The following is a 26,548-nucleotide window of genomic DNA, read 5'->3' as shown; positions in this document are numbered from 1 at the left end:
CAGCTCATGTTCAACAGTTATAGCGAGACATTTATGGTCCAGAAAGTCAAGTCTTTATCAGAAATGTGCCTCTTCACATGGTTATGCTACATCAGGCAGGGACCAGGGGCTTCAGATCTTGTCATTTAGCTCAATGGAGGTTTAGACAGTGTCATGCCAGGCATCTGATGCTCAGCCGGCACTCATTTCCAGCCCCCCCTCCCCCCATCATCATATGATCATCCTCCTTCAGATACCTGGAGAGAAAGCCTAATCTACAAACACCCTAAGATGACATTATGCAGTATGCAAACACATGCATGCATACTGTACACGCAGATGCAAACACACATACGAAATCACACACACGCGCGCACACACACACACACACACACACACACACACACACACACACACACACACACACACACACACACGCACACGCACACGCACACGCACATATTACAAACATTAACATTACATTTTGAATGTTTTCCTTTCATAAATGCATTCTCAAAGTCAAAATGTTGTCTGTGAGAGGCAAAGCAAGGCCACCGGCTCCCGGCCTTACAGTAACCTACCGCGAATTCAAAAATAATACACTGCCTTCACGGCCGCCGATCCCTACAGTACGTTAATTTCATTTAGCATGCACTCACTGTACAGGATAAATTGATTTCACTTTGTTTGGTTTTGACAACCATGTTTATTGTGCAATGAAATGTGGTGTGGCAGAGGGCTGACAATATCCATCAACGCGGGGCAATCTGCTGACTGCCGGGGCCAGATGAAGGTATTCATTAGCCCAGGAGCGCAGCGCTCACTCAGACACGACAGCCAGTGTCTGCACCCCAGGATCGCTCGCTCTAATTTACGATGCCTCCCGTGCCATTACTCTATCACTGACACTGATTCAGCAATTTATATACTGGCATGCATGCATACAGGCAGAGGTGAGCTTCTTATGATGGAGCGGGGCGGGAGGGGGGACACAAAACAACTGGCTGCTATCAGCTACTGCTACAGTCACAGTTAGCCAGGAAACCACCCACTTGACTTAGTTCATTAGAGAGGAAGCCAAGAGAGACATGGATCTTGCTTTACATGATGGCAGGTGGAGAAGTATCTTCTCCTTGTTGTTATATGCTCCAGCAGGCCGGCGGAAAAGCAACGGCGGCAGTATTACATCAACTCTGCCTGTCAGAGGAAGGCACGGCGGCCAAGCCCACGTCATCCGTTAAATGCCTATCTAACACACTTGCATAGGGAGGCTGTTTAATCAATGCTTTCTTATTAAACATGTACTGTATACTACTATACTTATAGATTTTTTTATGATCCTTTTCCACTAGCTTGCATTTCATCAAGTTTTATTTTAAAGTCCTTCATGATGGTTGTCATTTTAATTATAGTTTATTATTCTCAACAAGTATTATTCTGAAGATTATTAACTGTAGATGTACAGTATGTGTGGTTATATTGATTGCACAGGGCTGCTATTCAGGAAGGAAACCTCAGATGAGTGTCTGATTTGGGTAATTTTAATATCTGGTAACGGCGTCTCCTAGGGAGTTAGCTGTCCTGAAGAAGATGGTCTGTGTGTGTGTGTGTGTGTGTGTGTGTGTGTGTGTGTGTGTGTGTGTGTGTGTGTGTGTGTGTGCGCGTGCGTGCGTGCGTGTGGGTGTTTGTGCATGTCTGTCTGTCTGTCTGTCTGTCTGTCTGTCTGTCTGTCTGTCTGTCTGTCTGTCTGTCTGTCTGTCTGACTGTCTGTCTGTCTGTCTGTCTGTCTTTCAAACCACTGACTGATCAGTGTAAATTTTCTTACAAGTAGTCGACTTGCCAGTGGGACAAAATCCATGGATGTTTTTCACAATGTAGGAGGGGCTGGCGCCCCTCAAAAATCACACCTGTGTGAGGGGCACTCTTATCATCGTACATCATCATACATCATCTCATTCAGGCCAATCACAATTTAAAAACTCTGGTGCCCAAATGGGGTGCATACTTAGTTCAGACTAGTCATTGGTTAGACATAAGGTTGGTGAGGGGTGCGTTAAGACGACCGGATTAAGGTTGGTGAGGGGTGCGTTAAGGGTTGGGAGAGGGTTAAGGTTAGGTTTAGGTGTGCTTCCCCGTGGGAGGTTAGGGTTAGGGTGAGGGTTTGAGATTGTAGGACTAATGACTGGTCTAAAGGCTACCTGTGCATTATTAAATTAACCTTGTTCTTTCATATTAAGCACTTAAGGTGTTGAGCCATTAGCCAATTTTAATATAGGATGGAATATTTTCCCGCCTATTTGGGTAAGACTAACATCATAAATATGATGTCAGCAATATGACATCAGAGATCCACAGGGAAGCCACATGCACTTTTAGTAGACCATGTATCAGAGGTAGACAGACTCACTAACAATAACCTGCACTGTTCTATTTGCTGAAATATTGTTGTTTTGACTTTCATAAAAAGGATGACACCACTCTGACATTTACAAATGGAAATTAGCTATTTTTCTCTCCCTGTGTGCGCGCGAGCGCGCGCGCGCGTGTGTGTGTGTGTGTGTGTGTGTGTGTGTGTGTGTGTGTCGGGGGAGCAGGCCATTTAGGAATCAGTTAGTTAGGTGTGTGATTGTGTAAATAAATACAGATGTTTAGCAGTGACAGGAGCAGGCCCCCTGGGTTGTTGAGGAGGAGCGTGGTGGGGCGGTGGGGTGGCAGAGGGAACACTGCTTAATAGAATTTATTGTGATTCATGAGGCCTGCAGCTCAGTGTGACAGAGCCATATGAGGCCTGCAGCTCAGTGTGACAGAGCCATATGAGAATCCCCTTTTAATTTGTCTCTCCTGAAACCACCGCAGATGAGCGGCGTGAATTACAGCGAGAGAGACAGAGAGAGAGAGAGAGAGAGAGACAATCATAAAGGGGAAAAGGCCAGTAAATGCACCTAAAGAATTCCAGTGTTCATTTAACTCTGTGAAAGTGTAAAAATGGACCTATAAGAATATTAAATGAACAATGAATTGTATTGAGTATACCCTTTTAGGTTAATTTGGTTCCATTCGTACACTCTCAGTGTTAATTAACACTGAGGATGTTTCTGTGCAGTGAGGCCCGGCAGCCTATCTATGGCACCTGTGTGCTGCAGGCTCAGACTCGACCGTGTACCGGGTGGAGCCAGATGATACAGTACGTTCTCTCTATCAGTGGTGGAAAAAGTACTTGTTTTATTTACCTAAGTAAAAGTACCAATACTGCAATTTTGAAATAATCCATTACAAGTAAAAGTACGGAATTCAAAATGTAATTGAGTAAAAGTACAAAAGTATTGCCATAAAAATTGACTTAATGTACCAAAATTAAAAAGTACTAATTATGCAGAATGTCCGGCTATTTTCAAACGGCTGAAATGGGGCTGAAGTGGTTTATGTATGTTTTGTAATAATAATCTAAATCAAAAAAGTAACCAGTAACAAAAGTTTTCAAATAAATGTAAAAGTGGAGTAAAAGTACAATATTTGGATCCGAGATGTATAGTGGAGTAGAAGTAAAAGTATTGGAAATTAGAAATACTCAAGTAAAGGACAAATCCCTCAAAATTGTAGGCCAATTTAAGCACTTAAGTAAATGTACTTTCCACCACTGCGCGCGCTCTCTCACTCACTCACTCTCTCTCTCTCTCTCTCTCTCTCTCTCTCTCTCTCTCTCTCTCTCTCTCTCTCTCTCTCTCTCTCTCTCTCTCTCTCTCTCTCTCTCTCTCTCTCTCTATATATATATATATATATATATATATATATATATATATATATATATATATATATACTGTTATATACCCCCATCCCACCTCTGCCCTCTCACTTCTCTCCTGTTCACTTACTGGTCTTTGTTCAGCAGAGAGACACATGCTGTCACCCAGGAATCCGCTCTGGAGGCGGAGCCTTGGTGAGCATGAAGGCAACAATCAGGCAAACCTGCCAAGCCTTCCCCGTCGGGATCAGATCTAACACCTCTGACTGAAGGTATTTACTGCTGACAATAGGATCAGATCTAACACCTCTGACTGAAGGTATTTACTGCTGACAATAGGATCAGATCTAACACCTCTGACTGAAGGTATTTACTGCTGACAATAGCGCCTCTCCCTCGGAGCGGGATCAGCTCCCATTAATGTGTATGGACAGAAACAACGCAGCGCAGCGGTGCTCACAAACACCATTCCTCAAGCCCTGGCTCACAGTCTGCTAATTAAGCCATTACAAATTACAAGTGATTTAAGCCCTACTTTAACATGTCAATTCCTAGCTTTTTTCTCCCCCTTTCACGCAAGTTGGATGCAATGGATTCTGTGTGTGTGTGTGTTTGTGTGTGTGTGTGTGTGTGTGTGTGTGTGTGTGTGTGTGTGTGTGTGTGTGTCTGTGTACGCGCGTGCATGCGTGCGTGCGTACGTGCGTGTGTGGAAGCATGGGAACAAACGACTGACATGTTTGAACATGCTAGCTGCTTTCTAACTTTTGTCTGCACCATCCCCTCTCGCATGCCAAGAGCCTTAAAGGGGGCATGAGACATTCCACTTCACGCCACAGTATTACACACAAGAGAGGTACACACACACACACACACACACACACACACACTCTCTCTATCTCTCTCTCTCTCTCACACACACACACACACACTCACACACACACACACACACACACACACACAGAGAAACGCATGCACGCATACACAGCATTTACCCAGTCGGGACAAAATGCGAAAACTTCAAAGCAGAAATATGCGTATTATTGATCATGTTGATCTACTCTGCTATTGTTTTTACGTGTTGATATTCATCTTGCCTCAAAGCATGTAATGTCTGCTTTACGTACAGGGAGACTCTTTTCTACTGGGAAAAAATAACAAAGTAAAATGCCAGGAAATAAAAGCCAGGCCTTAATTCCCATGGCCTGAGCAAGGAAGAAAAACAACAACACAAACCTCTTCCAAACAATCAACTCATAATCAACTCCATAACAGCTCTGAGCTACCCTTGTAAATAAGCACAACATCGCCGCTCCGCACGACGACAATACACGACTACTGTTCTTTTCCACTCCATTCCATGCCGATTTTATTAGAGCAACTTCTGGCCAAAACGGTTTGGTTCAAACTTCATGGTGTTACAGTGTGCGTTTAGATTTTAACTCCTGCCTATGCATCTCTCTCAACGCCCCCTTTGTTCTCCCAAGACCCTCCATGATGGGGGCGGTTTAGACAAACATACGACCCCAGCACCAGACCCGCTCCACACTGCCATATGTGAATGAACAAAGGGGCTGAGGCCTTTGTGGTATTTGTTAATGTTTTTCATCTGCGCTTAAAAAGACCTAATGAATTTGTGGTGGGCTCGTGTGTGTGGCTCGTGGCTTCGCAAAATGAAGGAAGGAAACTCTATCTAATTTCCATTCCTCCGCCGCTATTTTCCAATAGCCCTCGTTAGTACTTTGGCAGCTGTTAATTTGGTTGCTGCATGCTTTGCAAATATTAGTTTAAGCAACCTAAAGCTTTCTGCGAAACGGCAGTGATGACAGAGGTCTGCTGTACACTGGGGCCTTCTCAATGCTACTGCTCTGTTCAGTAGGGAGGCTGCTAAACACCAAGGGGCTTTCACACCCCATCTAGGGGTTTGGGAGGTACACCCAGTAGTTTTCCTCTTCAGGAAGCACCAAGGTATTTTATCCAAATGTTGCTATTTAGGACAGTGCTTCTCAAACCTTTTCATGTGGACCCCCAAATGAAGGTAGACTCACACAAGATTTGTGACATTTAACATTTAATGTTTCAAAAATAAATATTCAAATTTTTATATTATTTCAAAATTGTTTGAAAATAGAAGATCTACTAGCTCACAACGTTATTTTCAAATAGCATGATGCATGGGTTACAATTTACAATTACAATTTAGGCATTTAGCAGACGCTCTTAAAGTGGTTAAACCGGTTTTGATGCTATTAACTAATCAATTGGGCTGGGGATGCCCTGGAACCCCCTCAAGGACACCTGGTGGTCCCCAGACCCCACTTTGAGAACACCTGTGCTAGGCCAGCAAGCCCATTCCCTTCAGTACTTCCGGTCTGCTGTTGGTTGGACCTTATGTTATTCATCATCAACCAGTTTAATTTAACATTAGGTAACAATGGGCAGGGTTGAAGAGAGAAGCCCATTCAATAATTTCTCCCACCAGTCTGTAATTAGTTTTTACACCATAATAACTACTATACGTTATGACAGTACGTATAGTAAGTATATGTTATACCGTATACGTAGCACACAAAGCTAACAGCTGACCAGCATGTCATTTTATCTGATGTCCAGGAAACATAAGTTAATATAGGTTCACTGTTGTTATGTTCTCACTTTGGAAAAATGAATGAATAGCGGAGCAACAAGACAATATTAATAATGTCTATGCGGGACAGTCTGCATAATTTCTACATAATGGTATTGCAAGCCATAAAGGTAAAGGTATTGCAAGCCATACTGTTGTTTAGTCAACAATCTCAACAAATGGTTCAAGGATGAGAACGGCCTCAAAACAAGGATCTCAGAAGTCAACATGTCCTCAGACATGTAAACACACTCGCTCTATAAAAACAGACTTCTTTATGTGGGCACATCATCATAAAACTCTGTCTCACATCTTTCACCCAACCGTGTTTTCCTGTTGGTGAAGTTGAAACAGACAGATATATTTGTGGTGCAGGAGATGAAATGGAGACGACTGTGCTTTTGAGTTATGTGCAGCGCCCTGGCTCCCAGCCATGCCCCCACCCCTTCCCCCCCCCCCCCCCCCCCCCCCCACCCCTGGGAAGAGGACCTTGGTGGCCCATGCCTCTCCTCTCAGCTAACCTCTGCCTGCTCCTAATCCATAGCCTACTGGGAACACTGACATGAGGCGCCTGGCACTAGCCTTTCCCTCGGCCCCGCGTGGGACATAAAAAGAAACAACTGAGATGGTGTGCGCCTTGCTTCTGTCCTGACTCCCCAGTAGCCACAGAAGGAAGGTTCCCACTGGGGAGGCTGGGGAACCGGCACATCGGCCCTGGGGGGCTCATAGGGCTGGGCACATCTACCCTGGGGGGCTCATAGGGCTGGGACAGGCTCCGTCGGCTGAGGATCACATGGGAACCATCTCTTTGCAACCACTAAGTGCACCTCTAATTCTCATCCTCCAGTTTGGGTGTGATGTGAAAGCAGACATGTTAAATAATTTAAGCATCTGCTTTGGAGTTAGTAAACAAACAGTTTTTTTTTTCTATGGGAGGTGAACCAAAATGTTGTATAAAATCTATGTGAGCTGTTTACGCAGAAATATAGCAGGCTTCAAAAAACTAAAATGGTGGGAATTGGTTCTAATGCGTTACAATCTCAAAGCGGGTGAAGGCTTGCATTGTCCTGAGAAATATCTATCCTCTAGCTTTGAGAGACTTTCACCCATCAAAAGGTGAGTCGGGTCCATTCTCCCCTTTGCTCCAGCTCTGAAGTGCCATGGAAACGGCCACAAATATTTATGTCAGACAAACATTGGTGCACCGAGGTACTTCTGGTGGAGTGCAGGAGCCAAGGCCACAAAGGGAGATGACGCTTTGTCACACGGGTGCTACCTGCATTTGCACCCCTGTGCCCAGGACCTCAAACAAGCTCGGCGGCAACAGCAGCCAAGCTTGGAGAAAAGCCAGCTTTGTCCTCAGGCTGCCTTGTCCTCCGCTCACCTACCTGTGAAAACCTGGGAGCCAACAGCTTTCAGCCACCCTTTAACACTCACACGCATGGACGCGCACGCACACACACACACACACACACACACACACACACACACACACGTGCGCACATGTGCGCGTGTGTTCACCTCCCGACCATATGCAGCTGAGCCATGCGGGGCAGCAGGCTCTGCTAGCCCTCAGCCCCTCACATCCACTCCATTGTCCATATAGCACTGAGAATACAGCATGGGTTTTCTGTTTTGCTTTAGTTTTAGAAATTAACGTACCATGTAAACTTAACTCTGAGAATGTAGAAAATGTAACAAAATCGACCCTTACTGATGATTTAACTGTGTATTGTACACTGTAGCACTGAATGAATACTTTGTGTAAAAATAGGCCATTATTAGAGGAGAGCATTGTAAAAAAAAAAAAAAAAATGAAATGTACAATACAAAAGAGAGAGGAAGCCATGTTCGTACCGTCGAGATCTTCTGGCCTGGTGAGGTCGATAACTCTGTGACCAATCTTTCCATCTTCACCTAGCTTGCTGAGGTGATGAAGGCTCTCGAAATGTGCCCTCTCCTGTGGAAGAACAGAAGCCTTTAGCTACACAAACAAACAAAGCAATGAAGCGCTGTACACAGTACCTCTTCCATTGTAACGAAGTGGCCAAATATGACCCCATTAGGACATTTTATTTTTTATTTTTTATTTTTTTTAAGAAAACGTGTCTTTGATGAATGGAGGTTCTTTTGAAGAGCTGGTCCTTTGAATCGAGCTAGATGTAGCTTTTTCCCTTTTCTCATCTCTCTCTATTCAAGCAGCCGCTATAATGGATGACAGAAGGTGGAGAGACACGGTGCAGACCTTGGGGTTCTGTAAATAGATTTACAGAGGAATACTTTTGTGATCCCGAGCACACAATGGGGCCACGGCCCTCTCTTTGCAGCGCTCAGATTTTTCCCTCTGTAATCTTCTCCCTGCATCCTCCCTGCGCCGTCCGTGGCGCTCAGAGCTCAGCACCCATCATTTATTCAGAGTTCATGCTTTGCAGAACACACCGTGTTTTCCCTTTTGTCACATCACTTCATGCTCAGATTAAACTTGGCATCATGTTGTACTCGACACACAATGGAGCCCTGTCATCCGCCGCTCGGTGACAATATTAAATGTCATGTCCATGTGCATTTACAGAATAAAATAACAGCTTTCGGGGGGTCTTTGAATAGTTGTTGCACATTACACTTAATGTATTATGCAGGCGGAGAGTGCCGACTGCCACTGGCTCCATTGTTGAGTGACCTAGTTCCTCAGTGAATACACAGGGCATTAGCAGGACTGTCTTCCTCTCTGAAGACTCAAGAAAGGGATGGACACTTTGACTCTGCATGATACAAATAATCCCCCCTACAGGTTTTGCCTGGATGACACTAAAAGCAAAGCAGGCGTGTTGTTGCCATTCAGGAGAGAGCGTTTGTTTCACTCCCAGGGTGAGCGAATGTGCACTGTCTGCCCTTAGCCCTACAACTCTCCATCACACACAGTCTGAGCAGCGGAGACTCAGGTGGAGTCCCAACACAAGGCTAACAGCTCCCCTGCCACACACACAGACACTGACACCGACAAACACATTAATCTTTCAACACCTCTGTTTTGTTTTTGGATTTGTATGTGTGTGTGTGTGTGTGTGTGTGTGTGTGTGTGTGTGTGTGTGTGTGTGTGTGTGTGTGTGTGTGTGTGTGTGTGTGTGGTGCTTTCAATGTTTTGTTTTCCGTTTTCCTCCCACATGGGAGTTTCATATATGTTTTCTTCCTCCTAATAGGGGAAGGTATATATAAAACCAACCTAAAAGCTAAAGGCCTACTACAGCTTAGGTTGGATTTGAATTCATGCAGTTTGTTGCAGGGTTAGATTTTTCTTTCTTTTATTTTGTTTTGCAAAATATAATGATTAAGAAACACATCTCTCTCAAATATTCTTCTTTCTTACAATTCCTTCTCAAAGGGATGACAAGATGAAGGATTAAGACAGCCCGAGTCCATTTGAGGCTTTTCACAGTATTTTCATTTTTCCCGCATGCGTTTATTTATTCTCAAAAGAGGAGACGATCTGCGTGAGAGACAGAGAGAGTGCTGTAATTTAACATCACACTTGAAGGGGCAGTCATTATTTATGGCCAGCTGAGTGATTTTGATATACAATTAACCACTACCTGCTTATGGCCCGTGATTAGAGGCTGTCTATCTGACGGCCCTTTGCTTACTTAAGTGATTTCTAATTATGACATATGCGGTGGTCCCCGTTGAGCCAGAGGATGCTTTGTAAAGAGAAGATGAAGTGCTGTGCCACGCTCTATGTGAAGCAATATGCAGGCATACATACACGCACACACACGCACACACACACACGCACACGCGCACGCGCACGAGCAAACGCACACGCACACACACACACACACACACACACACACACACACACACACACACACACACACACACACACACACACACACACACACACACACACACACACACACACACACACACACACACACACACACACACACACACACACACACACACAGAGCTGTATTCATCACCCCCAGCCACATTATTGCACTTAATGAAAGAAGCTAGCAGCCCGATGACAACGTGACTGATGTGCGATTAGCCAGACGGGCGATGGTGGTGCTTGGGATGCAACTTGGACAGTCCACCAGGAAGACACAGCATTCAGAGGGGGGAGTCTGTAATAAATTAGCCATCTCTTCCCTCCCCTGTGCTCTGCTGGTCCCTCCTGATCAATCAAGTCCTTTTATAAACTCATGATCATTAAGAATCATGTTGGGCTGAGAGGAGGGAGAACAGGGGCCATCCATCAATGCATTTCATTAATACCAAGCTCAGCGCTTCAACTTCTTTCTCCACCGCACAAAGTCATCTGATTAGATCACATCAACAGCCGGGCTAGTTGGAACACCACACCTGAATTAGACCCTTGTTAGAGCTTTCTATTAAGCACCTCCACGTCATTAGACATAAGGATATGAATGAAGCACCTCCACGTCATTAGACATAAGGACATGAATGATTTGAAAGGTTTACAATGCTACACATTTGCTTACAAGGGTGATTTACAAATGGTTATCATAAACATAAACCAGCAGGGTTGTATTACCTACAATATGCTAATGAACACTGAGCTGTCCATGCAATATGCTGGCAGACATTTTCATGACATTTTATATACTGTGTTTAATATACTTATTGGTTATAAGTTTGGTAATTTATACCTGGAAATTAGCATTACAGTTAAAATTATGGCCATAAATTATGTGCACAACATCAGGCATTTTTGTTTAAAGCCACAAAAATATTCAGTGAACTAATGCTTCTTTACTGCCCACACATCAAGTGCTGTGATAAATTAATGGCACTTTTATTATTTTATAGTGTCATTAAATTTTTACTGATCACTCTGACACAGAAGAGCAGCAAAGGACGTGAAGTAGTATCTAGGGATGCTGGCCATACTTTAAGATGAGAGAGAGAGAGAGAGAGAGAGAGAGAGAGAGAGATTGGGGTAATCACTTATGTACAGTATAGTTGCTATGAAGGGTATTCATAATGTACTGTACAGTACTGTGCAATACAGCCCGGTAGCATGAGGCTTAACACTGACAAAAAGCAGAGAGATTGAGAATGTTGAAGGCAAGGTGTGAGAATAATTATATCCAAAAACAAACAAGGAATACAAAAGAATAAAGCAAAGGAGAGAGAGAGAGAGAGAGAGAGAGAGAGAGAGAGAGAGAGAGAGAGAGAATACAAAAGATGTAACGGTACACGTCGTTTCCCTCCCATTCTGACCACGACCGCTGGCAAGCGAGCGGTTCCTCCCTCAAATGACTTCAGCATGCAGCCCTCCATCCCACAACTAAAATTATAGTAGTGCACTCTAAACTGTAGTGGAAAAATGCCACCCACAATAATCTCATCTGCCCTGCCTGCCTGCCTGCACACTCTTTGTCTCTCAACTTTGGTTACAGATGCATTTTGTTCAGCCACATATGGCTGCCCAGTGAAGTCATGGGTCTATAGGGTGTGTGTGTGTGTGTGTGTGTGTGTGTGTGTGTGTGTGTGTGTGTGTGTGTATGTGTGTGTGTGTGTGTGTGTGTGTGTGTGTGTGTGTGTGTGTGTGTGTGTGGGGGGGGGGGGGGGGGTAGAGAGAGAGAGAGAGAGAGAGAGAGAGAGAGAGAGAGCTGTTGAACTTCTGGTGCAAGGAACCAGGGAGAGCCTGTCTGTGTCAGCGTTGTAAAGAGAGCTTTAATCTGCCTGGCCACAGGACATGTGCCGGAGGCCTGCTGCTCTGCCCACAGGGCGTATTCTGGGTAGAGGAGGCAGAGGCGTGTGGTGGACGGCCCCATGCATTGTGCTTCGTTCTGCCCTGTACTTACGCATCACACTGCCGCTCCTGTCACTTCCTTTATAGATAGCCCTCGGTTATTGGCAACGCCATTTGGCCCCAGATAGTTCAAATACAGACTCAAGACCAATGCAGAGCAAAGTGACAAAGTGACTAATAGTTTGGAGAAGCACGTTAAGGAAATGGCTGGTTTGAACGTTGTCCATATTTTATCTTAATGTCTATGTATGTTTATTTACATTTGTATTTCAAAAGTTCACCAAGGAAACCTTTAGCAGCTGCAGGGCTCTAATCAGATGCTTATGTTCTTATGTATGCTCTACCGTGTCTGGCCATGGCACACACCTGGTATGTGGTACGTTGAAGGCCATGCGTCCTTGACCACAATACAAGGCTTTATGTATCAGTTGTCAGTCAGCGCCATGGTCTAAGTCCAGGCTTTGAGGTCCTCCAACTGAAACCCCTCAACGATCTGTCCGAAACCTGACGGAGACAAAGGCTGCACTTCTACATTCACCGCCCTGTTCCTGCTCCTCATCTGTTTTGTGTTTTTATTGTAACCGATTGTGATGTTATTTATAAGTCTGCAGTCTTCCAGTAGTTGGTAGTTTTGAACCATTTGACTCTTAAGTGCATCCAGACGTGCGGTGAGTGAGTGCATGCGTGCTTTCTTTCATGCAGACTCTCTCTTTTAGCAGGAGCTCCCCGTTGCAAAGGCCTGTAGTGTGCAGCAGGAGAACCAACAGTAGCAACCAGCCACAGACTGGCATCTGCTCTCCAATGGAAGTCCTCTAGAAGTCTACATCATCTAAAACAGGTATCACTACCTCTAGAAGTCTACATCACACACACACACACACACACACTATATATCAGAACAAGTCAAACTAACAAAATCTGACCTACTGTAGCAGTTTAAATGATCCAATTTGAAATGGCAAATTTCATGTGTTACTGTACCATATCTATGTTTCTATCAGAGAGCTTAGATCCCCCCCAACCCCTTCTACATGCTGTGCTCAGATCATTTGTGTTGAGCTCATGTATTTTTATGGGTTTCCAGCTCCCAACGACCCTGAACTGTTCATTGGGTCCTCAAGGGATTGTTAAGTTGGGCTTAAATCTCCAACCTTATCAAACACTCCAGGTTGCAAAGTGAAGTATATTAGAGCATTACTGAATCAGCCTAATGTGTAGACTGAACCTTGTGACCTGTTGGACACTGAATCCATTATGAGCCAACTGCAACAATGGCACAGAGCATAAATGGCCCTTTGTGGCCAAGTCTGCCTCTTCGTCTTTGTTGCATGATCCCTGTGGTCAGCACAGTCTTACAGGTCTAACTTAACAGGGCCAGAAACATTTTTCAAGCCACTGCAGGATGCCAGAATATAAAATGACGAGTAAAGAAAATAATGGAGCTACCTCAGCCAAATGGCCCGACCAAGACGCGGTCTTGATGTCTTTCTGGGGGAGAGACAAGATGAAACGAAAGGCATGATGACCTGGGACTGTAGCCCACACACACAGACACACGCAGACACAGATGTGTGCGCGAGCACACGCGCACCCACATGCACGCACGCACTGACGCATGCATGCACACACACACACACACACACACACACACACACACACACACACACACACACACACACACACACTTCAACCATAGTCATAGACTATTTTTATACTTTTGGCAAATATGAACAATTGGACAAAGCTATAATGTAAGCAATCTTCAACAATAGCACTTGCTGGCTATGGCCAGTGTCTGGGAGCTGAACATAATCTAATTTGGATGGGCAAACCCTTGTATGCCAGGGATTTACATTGCAGCCAAAACGCCTTGGTTTGCAATTTCCAAGACAGCAGTCGAAAAGGAGCAGAAAATTGCTTCCAGGGCTGCAGACCAGACAAGATTATATTCAAAGTCTTTGTGAGGGCTTTGCCTGAATAGATCTCTGGCATCACACACACACATGCGCGTGCACGAGCGAGCGTACACACACACACACACACACACACACACGCACGCACGCACGCACGCACGCACGCACGCACGCACGCACGCACACACACACACATGTACGCGTACATGCACACAAGAGCAAGGCGTGTAACCACTATAACCAATAGGTTAGGAGTCAGGATTTGGTGGAGCACAAGTACGCATAAGGCTTAAGCTCCATTTGAATATTTAGGAGCTGAGCTCCGAGATGAGGGAGATGGACAATTGCACTCATCAATATTGAAGAGGGGAGGGGCTGTGGGGCAGAAGAGGGCGGTTCAATAGGTTAATACACTGGCCTTTCACCTTTTGCTTCCAGTTTGGGACATGTCAGCAAAGGAATATATTTTATCTGTGCATCCAGCCTCCAGTGCATCCCATCTGCAGCTACTATCCCAGCCAAGACAAAAAAAAATCTGTTTTGAAATGTGCCACTCTTAACAATGAGTAGCACTGGGCTTGTCTTCCAATTCCACATATTCGATGTAACTGCTGTCAAATGTGTATCTGCTGACATCTAAGTAGAATGCACATGGAAAGTACCCTATTCCAACTGCTTGGTGAATAGGGTACTTTACTGATGATATTGTTTATTCAACCATGACTCTGAAACACAGTGCATCCAGTTATAGCCACAGTACATAATAGCAGGAAACAATTCCAAGAGCTACAAATGGATGGGACATATTTGACTCTAGGCATTCTGCCAGAAGCTCTAGATGAAAACCCTCTGCTGGATGAGGAGAAGTTGGTAAATAATGGAACAAAGTAATTGCCCTCTAAAGACAATAATACCTTTAGATTAATATTTCAAGCAGGTAAATTGTTGTGGGGTTGTAAAAAGGTTTTTATGTATTGTGCTGAGGGGATATGCTGTAGTAAAACGCACAAATAAAAAGACAAGGCAAGGAAACACACTCCCGTAAAGCATGAATATTTTACATGTCCTCAAGCGCAGGGCCTCTCTATCTCCTAGGTCAATGATCAGGCAGAGGGGAAGGGAGGAAGGGGTAAAGGAAAGGAAGAGAGAGAGACAGAGAGAGAGAGAGAGAGAGAGAGAGAGAGAGAGAGAGAGAGAGAGAATAGGGGTTAGGGAAGGATGCATTGTACTTCACCAACACACTTTGTATTAAAAGATAAATTGATCCATCTGTAAGCAGCACTTAGACCCACTCTGCCGCCCGGTCGTTACACTGGGATAAATCAATATTTAATATCCCCGTCTAACGGCCACACTTGATGATTTTAACCTCTCCTTAATCCCATTTATGTTACCTTTTCAGAATCTTCGCCATGATCTCGCTCACCATGATAAACTTCCAAACAAGAGACTGTGAGGGGAGCTATTAAAGAGCGCACCGTATTTATGTCAGGTGAGGCTCTTGGCTGAAATATTAATAATTCTGAAACTGACCAAAGTGAAAGCTTTTATCTGGGACATTCAAACCTCTATAGGCTGTTGTATCAGCAGGACCCCCCCCCCCCAACCCCCCCCCCCCCCCCCTCTCTCTCTCCCTCATGGCTGAAAATTATAGTCTACTACTGTTTTTCGCTGCAGCAGAAATGTGATGATGACGAGGTAATTCTTTTAGCTGACTTGGTAAAGTGTGTCTTTTAATTTTACCACCCTCCCAAATCGCAACACTGTCACAAGAGCTAGGAGGTGATAGTATCTCAGTAACTGACATATATAGGATCTAGAGAACCAGACATGAGCACAGTTCACACACACATACATTTGTCATTTATGAACTGTGACTGTGTGTCCTATCCTCTCACACTATAAACTCTGAAGTCTCTCGTCCAATAAAGTATTGCTAAGTCCTCGTATTTATAGGCACGCACGCACGCATGCACAGCAGTGACTTCCCAAGACAGGAGTCTCTGGTGTGTGTACAGTTACCGCTAGCAACGCAATAACCCAAACATACCAGTCATATTCTCAACCTGATAGTGCAGCTAATTATTATTTGTTGTTTCTGTCTGTGTGCTGTCAATGCTCTGATCCTCCAGTCTCTGCCAGCCTCCCAGCATGCACTGCACTCACTCTTACATCAAAGCTTACTCCTGCAACACCTTTTTTGCGCTCTCTCTCAATATCTCTCTCTCTCGCTGGCACACTGGCACGCACGCACGCACGCACGCACGCACGCACGCACGCACGCACGCACGCACGCACGCACGCACGCACGCACCTCTATTCTCAGACTGGAAACAGAGGGTAAAAGGTAGAGTAGAGGTGAGGTGAGGAGTGATTGACTGTGTCAAGTGCTACCCCCCCATTAAAAAAAACACTCAGCTCACCTGAGATGATTGCTTAAACACAAACTGAATAGACAGCTTGGCCCGCCACAATGCAAGGAAGACAAAACTAAATCAAACAAAAGACAAGCCAGGGAGTGGAAAAAAAAGGCATCAAGCTCTACCTGCTAAGAACAATGTAGCCGTAGGTGTATGCAGCCTGTTGAAAAGCCCTCTATTCAGTCATTGTTCCGACACCGCATTCATGTCATGTAGCGGCAGATTCCGTTGCTTGGCTGACCACACGCTCACCTCAGAGGCAGGGAGGCTCCGCGTCCTGTCCCAAACAGGGACTGCACTGTAAACTCCTGAGTGTTCACTTAACTCAGAGAGGGTACTAATGTAACCACAGGTCCATTTGGTTAAACCAACTATGGGAAAGGAGCTAAAAGGCGCATTCCTAACAGGCCTCACATCCACTGATCCTTAAGGCTTCACATGCACAAAGAGAGGCAAGAATGGCGGAGAAAATGGCTTAAAGACGCACATAATAGGATGAGGAAAGATGGGATACAATAAGACAGGATAGATCATATCCACTTCAATGATAATAGATCAGAGAATACATCGTTATTGCCCGTGGGTGTTAGTCTGACATTAGTTGTCATTAACTAAAGAGAGATTCAATTTCTCCGCATCCCCTCTGCGGGTCCCACCAATTTATTTGCCTCTCTTCAGCGGAAGCACAGATGATTGCCACCTGCATAGAGAGAGATCGCACCCAAACACCACATTAAGGGGAAATCAAAATAGATATTCATTGACTTTTTCTTTTACATACATTGACCTAGTTGAAGCTGTTGGTTGAAAGTGTTAGGTGCTGAAATATTAATGAGCCATCGCTCCCAGTTCCTGCCTGCTCCTCAGCCAACTGGCAACATGGCATCAAACTGAAGGGAGGAGGACAGCTTTTTTCTCTTCTCTATCTCCTTGATTGACTCATCGATTGAAGATATTTTTAAAGGGGATCCCTGGGAGTGTGCGCTCCTGGTACAAAGCGGGGCCCTGTCCCGCGTCGAGGGACGGAGAGCGCCGCAAGTCTGCTTTAATTGGGCAGAGACTTCAGAGCCTTCTTAACCCGCGCCGGGCACTGCCATGGCCTGTCTCGGCCCTCACACACAACATTAACACCAAGTCTCACAGATACTTATGAACACACACACACACACACACACACACACACACACACACACACACACACACACACACACACACACACACACACACACACACACACACACACACACACACACACACACACACACACACACACACACACACACACACACACTAAACACACACTACACACGCCAATCAATAGCACCACTCTGGACAGGGATTAAAGAGAAATATTGGTCTTAAGAATTAACAGCTATATCAGAATCACTGTGTTCCAGTTTCCATCTTAGTGTGTATTTCTTTTTATATAGTTTATGAAGTTTATGAAGAACTACAGTATGAGTGGCAGCAGTATCTCTGGTCAAGTGTATCTTAATAGGCGTGCTGTAGTAAAATGGATTCTACACTAACACATTTCTGTATGATGTTCGATGAAGGGAACCACACCAGTAAAAATGTAAATGTGAACACGCTTGAAAGTGTGCACTGTACCGTACTGTACGCGACAGGGGGAAAGGACGAGACTGTTAGCTGCATCATAGCTGACCTTGTCTGCTCTGCAGTTGTTAAGGCCCATGGAGGTGAGAGCGGAGAGCTTGGCCTCCATGCCCTGTTGGTGATGCTGCAGCTGTTCTCGCTGGATCTGCTCCCTCATCTTCCTGGCTTCCTGGATGGCCTTCATCACTGCGTCCTGGTCCCCGAACAGTGCCGTGGAGTTCAGACTGGATAGGATGTCTGTGTAGGCAGACGCCAGCGACACGAAGCAGGGGGCAGAGACAGCAAAATGATCTGTTAGGACACGCAAACAAAAGTGGAACACACGCGTACAGCACAGTACAGTATATGCAGACATGCGTGCGACTACGCAGGCACACACCCACGAGCACGCTATTCAGTTCAGGTTTGATAGCAGGTGTTTATCTGTCAGATGTGAAGTATCAAAGCCTGTAAAAGCTCCTCCTCCTTCCTGTGTGTGTGTGTGTGTGTGTGTGTGTGTGTGTGTGTGTGTGTGTGTGTGTGTGTGTGTGTGTGTGCATGTGCAGTTTGAGTGGGATTATTAAGGAGAAGCAGATGCAGTGAGAACCTGTGCATATCTCTTCTTTGTGTAATTAACATCTCTGAGCTAGGTGAGGCTGAGTGGCAGTTGAGATCACAGACGTACAACAAAAATAAACAGACAGCAGTCCAAAGAGAGCAGCGGAAAACCCACAGACTTCCATTTCCAATGAAAGATGTCCTTAATGACAGTTAGGGGGCTGAGTTTAACACATGAGAGGGATGGCGGAAGAGGAGGGCACTTAAAAACAAAGAATCCCCCACGACTTCCACAAAACTTGAATTAGAGGGCATTGATTTAGAGCAGTTTTAGACCCAGTAGTTAAGCCTGTATTGAGAGAGATACTATTCATTTTTTGTTTAGTCTGGATTAAAATAAAATCAAAGTGTTTGTGTAGTTTGTATAATGGTCCGATTCTCTAAATACAGAAAATGATAATAACAATAACAAATGTATGATTCTCAGAGATTGTCAGTTGTGTATGTGGTGTGCGTTTGTGCGTGTTTGTGTTAAGCAGTGTTTGGCATGACTTACCCAAGGAAGAGCCACGACCCAGGCCTCCAATGAGGGGGCTAGGGATGCCGCCTTTGCTGACCAGGCTGTTGGGGCTGTTCTTGCCGCCGAACATGTTTTGTGTGGGAGACGCGGGGGACTTGAGCAGGTCTGCTGTCTTAGGCCTGGCAGACAGGTTGAGAGGCTGTGTTCCCTCCTCCTACGCAGCACAGATGAGGGGAAAGAGAGAAGACAGATGTGAATAGGTGCCCCCCCAACTCCACTGGAGAAGGTCTACATTCCCAAATGGCACAGATATGCTCCGTTCCTGGTTAATTACAGAGGCCCTGTCTTGACCCACTCTCCTCTCCTCTCCTCTCCCCTCCTCCATCCTTAGGCACAGTGCCATGATCACGGTCTTCCTCACAGTTGCCCAGTGCCTTTGTTCACACTAATTAAAGCAGATTCTGCCTCTCCGTACGTCTTCATCTGTTCTCCCTCTCCTCCTCCCTGCGTTCTGTCTCTGCACACTAGTTCGAAGAATAAATAATGACCAGATAACAGTGCTGCCGACGATCAAAGACAGCTGTTTCATTCATCAGATGTCGACTTACATTATCTACTTCATTAAGTTGTTTTCTAATTTCCTTCCTCATTTGTGCATACTTGGCCTTATTATGTTACACATGATACCAATTGCTACATTATATAATGTGATAAACATAAATCAATCCATACAAGGTTCTATGAGTGGCTTAGTTGTGAGGTGTCAGGGTACTGTACAGTCAGATACATGTGTTTATTTCCTGGAGTACAGTAGTTGGAGCCGTGTGCAGAACGGCCCAGGGTGTGAAAGATGAACAGCAGTGTTCTCCAGAGTGCCTACAAGGATGAAACATTGCTTGTCTGAGGACACCTGCTGCCTAAATGTGTGCTGGTGGAGGTGAGAACTAGAGGAAGTCAGTGGCAGTGGTGGACAGTAATGACGTGCATGTACTTGAGTGGACCTACTGTGCATTTTTTGCAAGCACTAAATACACACAATATATGTACCAGTAAGACGCCTGAGGGGGCGAGAAGCGACCTCGTTGGTTTTTTTTTACCCCGCCTTGGTAAATAAAGGGTTTGGGGAGCTTTCAAAACGGTGTGCAGACTTATTCTTTCTATTGCAGTGAATTCTGTACTGGCCATATAAGTAGCATGTCTTGAGTGTATAGGTTTTGATGAGGTCAGATCAACATATGGAATGTCAGAACAGGTGAGCTCCATACAGTATATGGAGATCTAAGGTTGGTAGCGGGAACATTCTCTTGAGTGTACAGGGTTTGATGAGAACACCAGTTTTTCGGGCCTGTTGAGAACTCTAGTTTTCACCGGCTGCCGGGCACGGCTGCACTAATAACTTTGGGGCAGGCCAGTCTACAGTTTGAAATTTGAATGGACAGGTAGGTCAAACATATTCTGACATATATCCATATACTGTATGGAGGGAGATCTAAGGGTTTGAGGTTGGAGTTCAGATGTAGAGTTGCTGGCCAATATTGATGACATCAGGGAACTCCATATATGGGCTTAACTGCGACAGCAGGTCGCATTTACTGTACATCAGGGTGTCCACATCTCCATCCCTGATGATGTCACATGATGTCACAAGACCTGGGCACCATATATGGTGCCCGCCACACTGACAGGAAAATGCGCAATTCCATAGTTAATTGCGACCTTCGGTCGCAATTATGAAGTACTTAATGGCTATTTCAAATATAGTGAAAATAGCCGATGTATACAGCGGCTAGGTTTGAAAATTTCTGAATTTCTTTTCTTTTCTTTTCTTTTTTAAATGTTCTGAATTTCAATACATCAATGTATTGATATTTTAAAATAAATAGAGGTATGAGGTATCCATCCATACTTTAAACCATTATTTCATGCCCATGCACCTCCTCTGTATTCAAAACCATTCGTCCCCTATGACCTGCCCAAAATAGGGATGACAGGACAACATAATGGATTCAATTAAAACTGAGAATTTGACTGTATAAGAATGTGTCAACTTTGACTTAGATGAAGCCCACTCATCCCCCCCCCCCCCCATAACAGTATACAAGTCTAAAGTGGTCTGAATGACAAGTAATGAATAATCATGTTGAAATTCAGATAAATTATGCTCAGACGATTTACCTTAAGTAAAGCCACAGCAAGAATATGATAATGCATCGAAATGGCTTGAATAGAATAAATATTGCGAGCCGTGAAAAAGCTGTCACTTTGTAGGTTATAAAATGTGTGCCTACAGCAGTGTTTTAAATAAGATAGGAGCTTATGCTGTCATTAAGTGAATCTTTTTCAAAGCCCAAGTGTCTCCTTGTCCAAACATATGGCTCAAACACAGACTGCCCCAAGGCCGTGTTATTGCAGTGCCAATAACAGTTTGTCATGCAGCGAAGCTGAAAGCAGACAAACAAAACTAAAGGCAATCTAATTCCATCTAAGTATGGACACAGATGGGGCCGTCAGTGCATATTTGCTTGCAATTTATGTTCAATCCCTACCATTTTATGTTCAAAATGTTTGTAGTATTTATTGGTAGGATCTACTTTGCAGGCGGTTTGTAGTAATATTGCTCAAAATGTTCTTCACCTCATCGGGTGAATGAAAAATGACATTAATTTGATCAAAGGACAGTTTGACGCCAGTTTTAGGATGAATTCCCAGCACGCAGCAGGCGTAAAGAGTGTCATGTGTGTGTGTGTGTGTGTGTGTGTTTGTGTGTGTGTGTGTGTGTGTGTGTGTGTGTGTGTGTGTGTGTGTGTGTAATCTGTGTATACGCGCATGTGTGTGCACGATTGCGCGTCTGTTTGCCCATGTGTCTGTCTGTGTGTGTAAGCGTCCTGAAGAGAATACCAGAGTGCTGCCCTACCACTTAATGACATGATTTATGTACCTTCTCCATTGTGATATTATTAAGCTAAACTTTTCCAAATGGACGTATGTTTCTTATTATGGCCCAAGTGAGTGGGGATGATGTATATGCCCTATGATCTGTGCAGAGGTCTGGTGGATCCATGCCATACAGCAGCAGAAAAATACCTCCTGTATTTGGTTTATTTACAAGGCCCCAAAAAAAGAAGAAATCATCAATCTTGCTTTTTTCCCCCTGCATTTGAACAACACTGTTTAACTTTTCTGTCATAATGGTTTTGTTCCATCCCAGTTACATTAAAAAAAAAGGAAGGAAAAAAAAAACACAGTTTCTTTGTGATCAGAAACCATGTGTTCCACAAATTACTTGCTTGGAGCAGCCATAACCATAGCAACCTTGTCCACAGAGTTCTGGTTGAGAGAGAGAGAGGGCCTTGTTAAAACCTCACAGATTGATGGGCTGCTTGAAGTCGGGCTCTGCAATGGTCTGCTATAACACTGATGCGGTGCGCAGCGACGCTGCTTGCTGTTTTACTGAGACAGGACCAAGGAGTCTAGATCAAGTGCTGCTTAAGGCCGAAGATGGGGAGGATGGGTACCTTAATGTAACTGCCGGGGCTGGAGGACCTCTTGTCATTCTTCAGAGAGGAGGGAGAAATGGGCCCACCGGCATTCGGGGGCTGGGGAAGAGGGGGCATCTTGGCTCCGGGAGAGACCTGCATGCTGGCAAGCTGGGCGGCATACAGTTGCTGTAGGGAGGTGGAGAAAGCCGCAAGGCGTTAACATCCAAAGCCAGCAAACATTCAAAGTTTTATATTCTCTCTTTTCCTCTCCCTAAAAACTGCTTCTCTGTCTGCCTTCATCTCCATCTCTGCTTCTTTCTCTCCCCCCTCTCTCTCTCTCTCTCTCTCTCTCTCTCCCTTTCCCCCTCTCTCTCTCTCTCCCCTCTCTCGCTATGTGTTTCCTCTCTTTCCATGAGGCTGGCAGAGAACCTCCATCAAAGGTCTTAACTGTATTTCAAAGACTGAACCCAAAGAGAGACAGCAGTCTTAAAAACCACACAGAGATGGCTTTCATTCAAGATACTTGGAGGCCTTATTTTCCACTCATCACAGAGAAAAGTGTGCACACTGAATGCAAGTGTGTTAGCAAAGTGAACTCTCTTCTCTATGGGTGTACACGTCTTGCTATTGAAGTTTCTGGCCCGTGATTTGTCCTCGTACGTACAGTGCAGCCATGTGAGCCTGTCTAATTCGTCCACCATCCCACAATGTTAGAAATCCCAACCTCAATTGGACTGCCATCACAGGATGCGTTAAATACATACATTATTAAGGCTTAGAAACTTGCACAAAGACCATGGATGTCGTCACACTTACTTTCGTTGGCTATCTATCAGTAGGTTCTCCACCATTGGTGACCTGACCTGTCAAACGTGTGTGGTGCAATTGCCAAAGCAGTCGGTGACGCTAATCCCAGTGACGGGGTTGAACTTTGATGATGATAATTGATGTTTCTACCACTGAGCTGATTGTCTGGCATACATTCTACGGAGTGGTTGAGGATATTGATACAAAGATTGAATGTTTAAAAAAGAGGGGGAAATAAAAAACCAACGGATCCTTCTAATTGTGTGTTGGATTCAACTTTGGACAAAGTACTGTAAAACATATCATTCTTCTTTATTTTAGATAACTCAGTTCAGTTTCATTACATTTTCATCCATTACATCATTTTGGATATCAATAATGCGGGTCTGTTACATACAATCACTTTCTCAGACCACCTCCTCAGAGAGAGACGGGCCCTATTTTGCATGTCTTAAGTATCAGGTCTTATGACTTAAGTAAAAACCTGGAGGTGTGGCCAATGCTATTAAGCTATTTTGAGTGGCCAAAAAGCATTGGCCACACCTCCAGGTCTTAAGTCAAGTCATAAGACCTGATACTTATACATGCAAAATAGGGCCCAATTATAGTACCTCTAAAGTATATAGAGCCCCTACCTAGAGCACTCCTCATCAGACACACAGCACCCCAAGAATAACCCCACTGGCTGTCCTAACACCAAACTATATAAAGCAACCGTTTTGTTTTTCTATGTTATGCAATCGAGGCGCTGTTTGGTAGAATCTGTTTTCCGGCAACTAAGCAGCATGCTCTGCCTAATTTCCCGGTTTGAGCAGCCATGTACAGAGAGACTGCATTTGTGTGGATGGAAAGAGAGAGAGAGAGAGAGAGAGAGAGAGAGAGAGAGAGAGAGAGAGAGAGAATTAAAAGAAGAAAAAAAAGACAGCCCCGGTGTCAGTGACCTGGGTGTCCCACCTTTGGCCGTGCGGACGCAGACGACTAAAGCCAAACAAAGCATTTTGTGTCTGTTCACATATCTCCAGATATAAACACGTACGAAGTCCTAGAAGAAACTTTATCGCTGCCACATAAGCGGCAGTACAAAAGGGCCATTCTTCCAGGGGGACCTGGGGATAACAACAGCACATGGGCAGCGGAAATGACAGGCTGATTATGTTCCCACAATGATAGCACTGCCCCCACCTCGCTCACAAGCAGCCTTTTGTCTTCAAGAGGAGAGAGTGGACACAACTCTGTTTTCTTCTCCCGTGAGGCAGTCTCTCCGTGTAAATCTGAATGGTAAAGGTAGTGTGTGTGCATGCGCGTGCGTGCATATATTTTTCTGTGCGTGCATACATGTGTGTGTGTGTGTGTGTGTGTGTGTGTGTGTGTGTGTGTGTGTGTGTGTGTGTGAAAGAGAGAGAGTTTCTGTTGCCTGCCTGTGACTCCAGGCTACTGGTAGACGAGCGGAAGCAGGATCTGTTGGACAGATGTTTGTTAACAGGCCTGTCGATGGCCGTGTCCCTGACCTCAAGTGGGAAGAACTTTATTGTCCCGGAAAAAGAGCATAATTGGACTTTGCCTCAAATTAGAGGCAGTCGGGCTTCCCTTTGTGAGCGCTGATTAGCAGGTCAGTGCCACAGGGTGGAACCAACAGCTCGCCTCCAGGAGTCAAAGAACAATAAATACAATCAGGAGGCTCAGGAAAATGAAGAGTGTGTCCTTCATCCACTGCTCAAGAACATAGGCAGACATCAATTCCAGGCTCAATACTGCAGTTTTCTTTTGAATTATCTATAGACTGAATATCCTCAAAAAAGATTTGTGGTCTGAGCTCCGTGTAGCGATTACACCCGCTAATTAGAGTTAACTGGACTTAACTAAGGTCCGAATAACAGTCAATCAAATGGGCGGCGTGGGGCCTGAGAGGCCGGGTTAAGTAGACAGACTGATGCGTGATGAGTGATGCGGTATCTCTCCATGGCCAGGACACATGTTCTAGTCCCCTAAGCAGAGGACATCTGCCTGCCCCTCTCAGTAGACTCCAATCCCCCCCACCACCCCACACTCACGCCAAGCCTTCTTGCCAAGCAAGGGCAGGAGAAGGCTCATAGTAATGAGGGTCAAGCTGAAAGTCAATGAGGGACCAGGGTCTGTACTGTGGAAAGAAGTTGGCAAAAGACCAGTCGTGAAAGAAGTACTATTTGTTTTTCTTTTTACTTAAGTCAAAGTAGCAATACCACAATAAAAAAAAAAATGTTACGAGTAATAGTGTTACCTGGAAAACAAAGCTTTTTTAAGTGCTTAAATGCTCCACTCGTGTGTTACAAATGGATAAGGTCATGTATGCAACTTTCCTGTTCCAAGCCGGATTCGAATCACTCTCCTGCGCAAGTACGGACATTTTTACTATTGAGCTAATAGAGCCTTACTGCCACCATTGAATTCCCGGCTTGTCTTATTTGTTTTTGTTTTATTTGAGTGTTTGTTTCCTAGTAGATGAGTAGATGAATGTAATACTGTAATATTATTGCAATGTGTGTGTGTGTGTGTGTGTGTGTGTGTGTGTGTGTGTGTGTGTGTGTGTGTGTGTTGCAGTATGTGTGTGTGTGTGTGTGTGTGTGTGTGTGTGTGTGTGTGTGTGTGTGTGTGTGTGTGTGTGTGTGTGCGCGCTCGCGTACGTGCATGCACGTTTCCTCTTTTATTTCCCAACGCAGAAACATGAATGAGAAAACTGAACAAAGCCCCTCTGTTTGCCACACCTACACCAGTGACCAGCAAACTGTTTAAACACACACACATGCACATGCACACGCACGTTGCACACGCACAAACCAAAACATATATGGAGCAACACACACACACACATGCTGGCATGTGCACGCTCTGTGTGACCCGCCTACCCCCAACCCATCTCCCAGCAGACTAAAGCAGATCTCAGCGAGCATGGATTCCAAATGAGCCCGGCAGGCCCAAGGTCAGCCTGTTAGCCTCTGGTAATTAAAAGCGAGCCCTCTGGAGGCAGCAGAGGTTAAACGGAGAGATTCACTTTTTTGTGCCTGCGACAACATAACAGCCAGATTACACAGTCTGCTGATGATGTCGGACATGATGGCACACTCCTGATCGTCACTGTACTGTATGACACCCCAC

General features: G+C 44.9%; 1 protein-coding gene across 6 annotated transcripts in view; it reads right to left on the bottom strand.

Moving 5' to 3' along the window:
* sox6 (SRY-box transcription factor 6) overlaps positions 1-26,548 on the bottom strand; it is a 173,709-nt gene that overhangs the window by 11,581 nt on the left and 135,580 nt on the right. For 4 of the 6 annotated variants that reach the window (XM_080760745.1, XM_080760746.1, XM_080760747.1 and 1 more), the window contains 4 exons: positions 22,646-22,795; positions 19,167-19,344; positions 18,123-18,364; positions 8,202-8,304 (listed from right to left, as the gene is read on the bottom strand). In XM_080760745.1, coding sequence (XP_080616871.1) covers positions 8,202-8,304; positions 18,123-18,364; positions 19,167-19,344; positions 22,646-22,795 — 673 coding nt within the window. The remainder of the gene's footprint in view (positions 1-8,201; positions 8,305-18,122; positions 18,365-19,166; positions 19,345-22,645; positions 22,796-26,548) is intronic. The other 2 variants (XM_080760748.1, XM_080760749.1) reach the window with 1 other exon arrangement.

Source organism: Protomyctophum bolini (assembly GCF_963924005.1).
Source record: "Protomyctophum bolini genome assembly, chromosome: 1".
In the NCBI taxonomy this organism is placed as follows: domain Eukaryota; kingdom Metazoa; phylum Chordata; class Actinopteri; order Myctophiformes; family Myctophidae; genus Protomyctophum; species Protomyctophum bolini.
The sequence above is the reverse complement of the archived record's forward strand: the minus strand, read 5'-3'. Positions and strand labels throughout refer to the sequence as shown.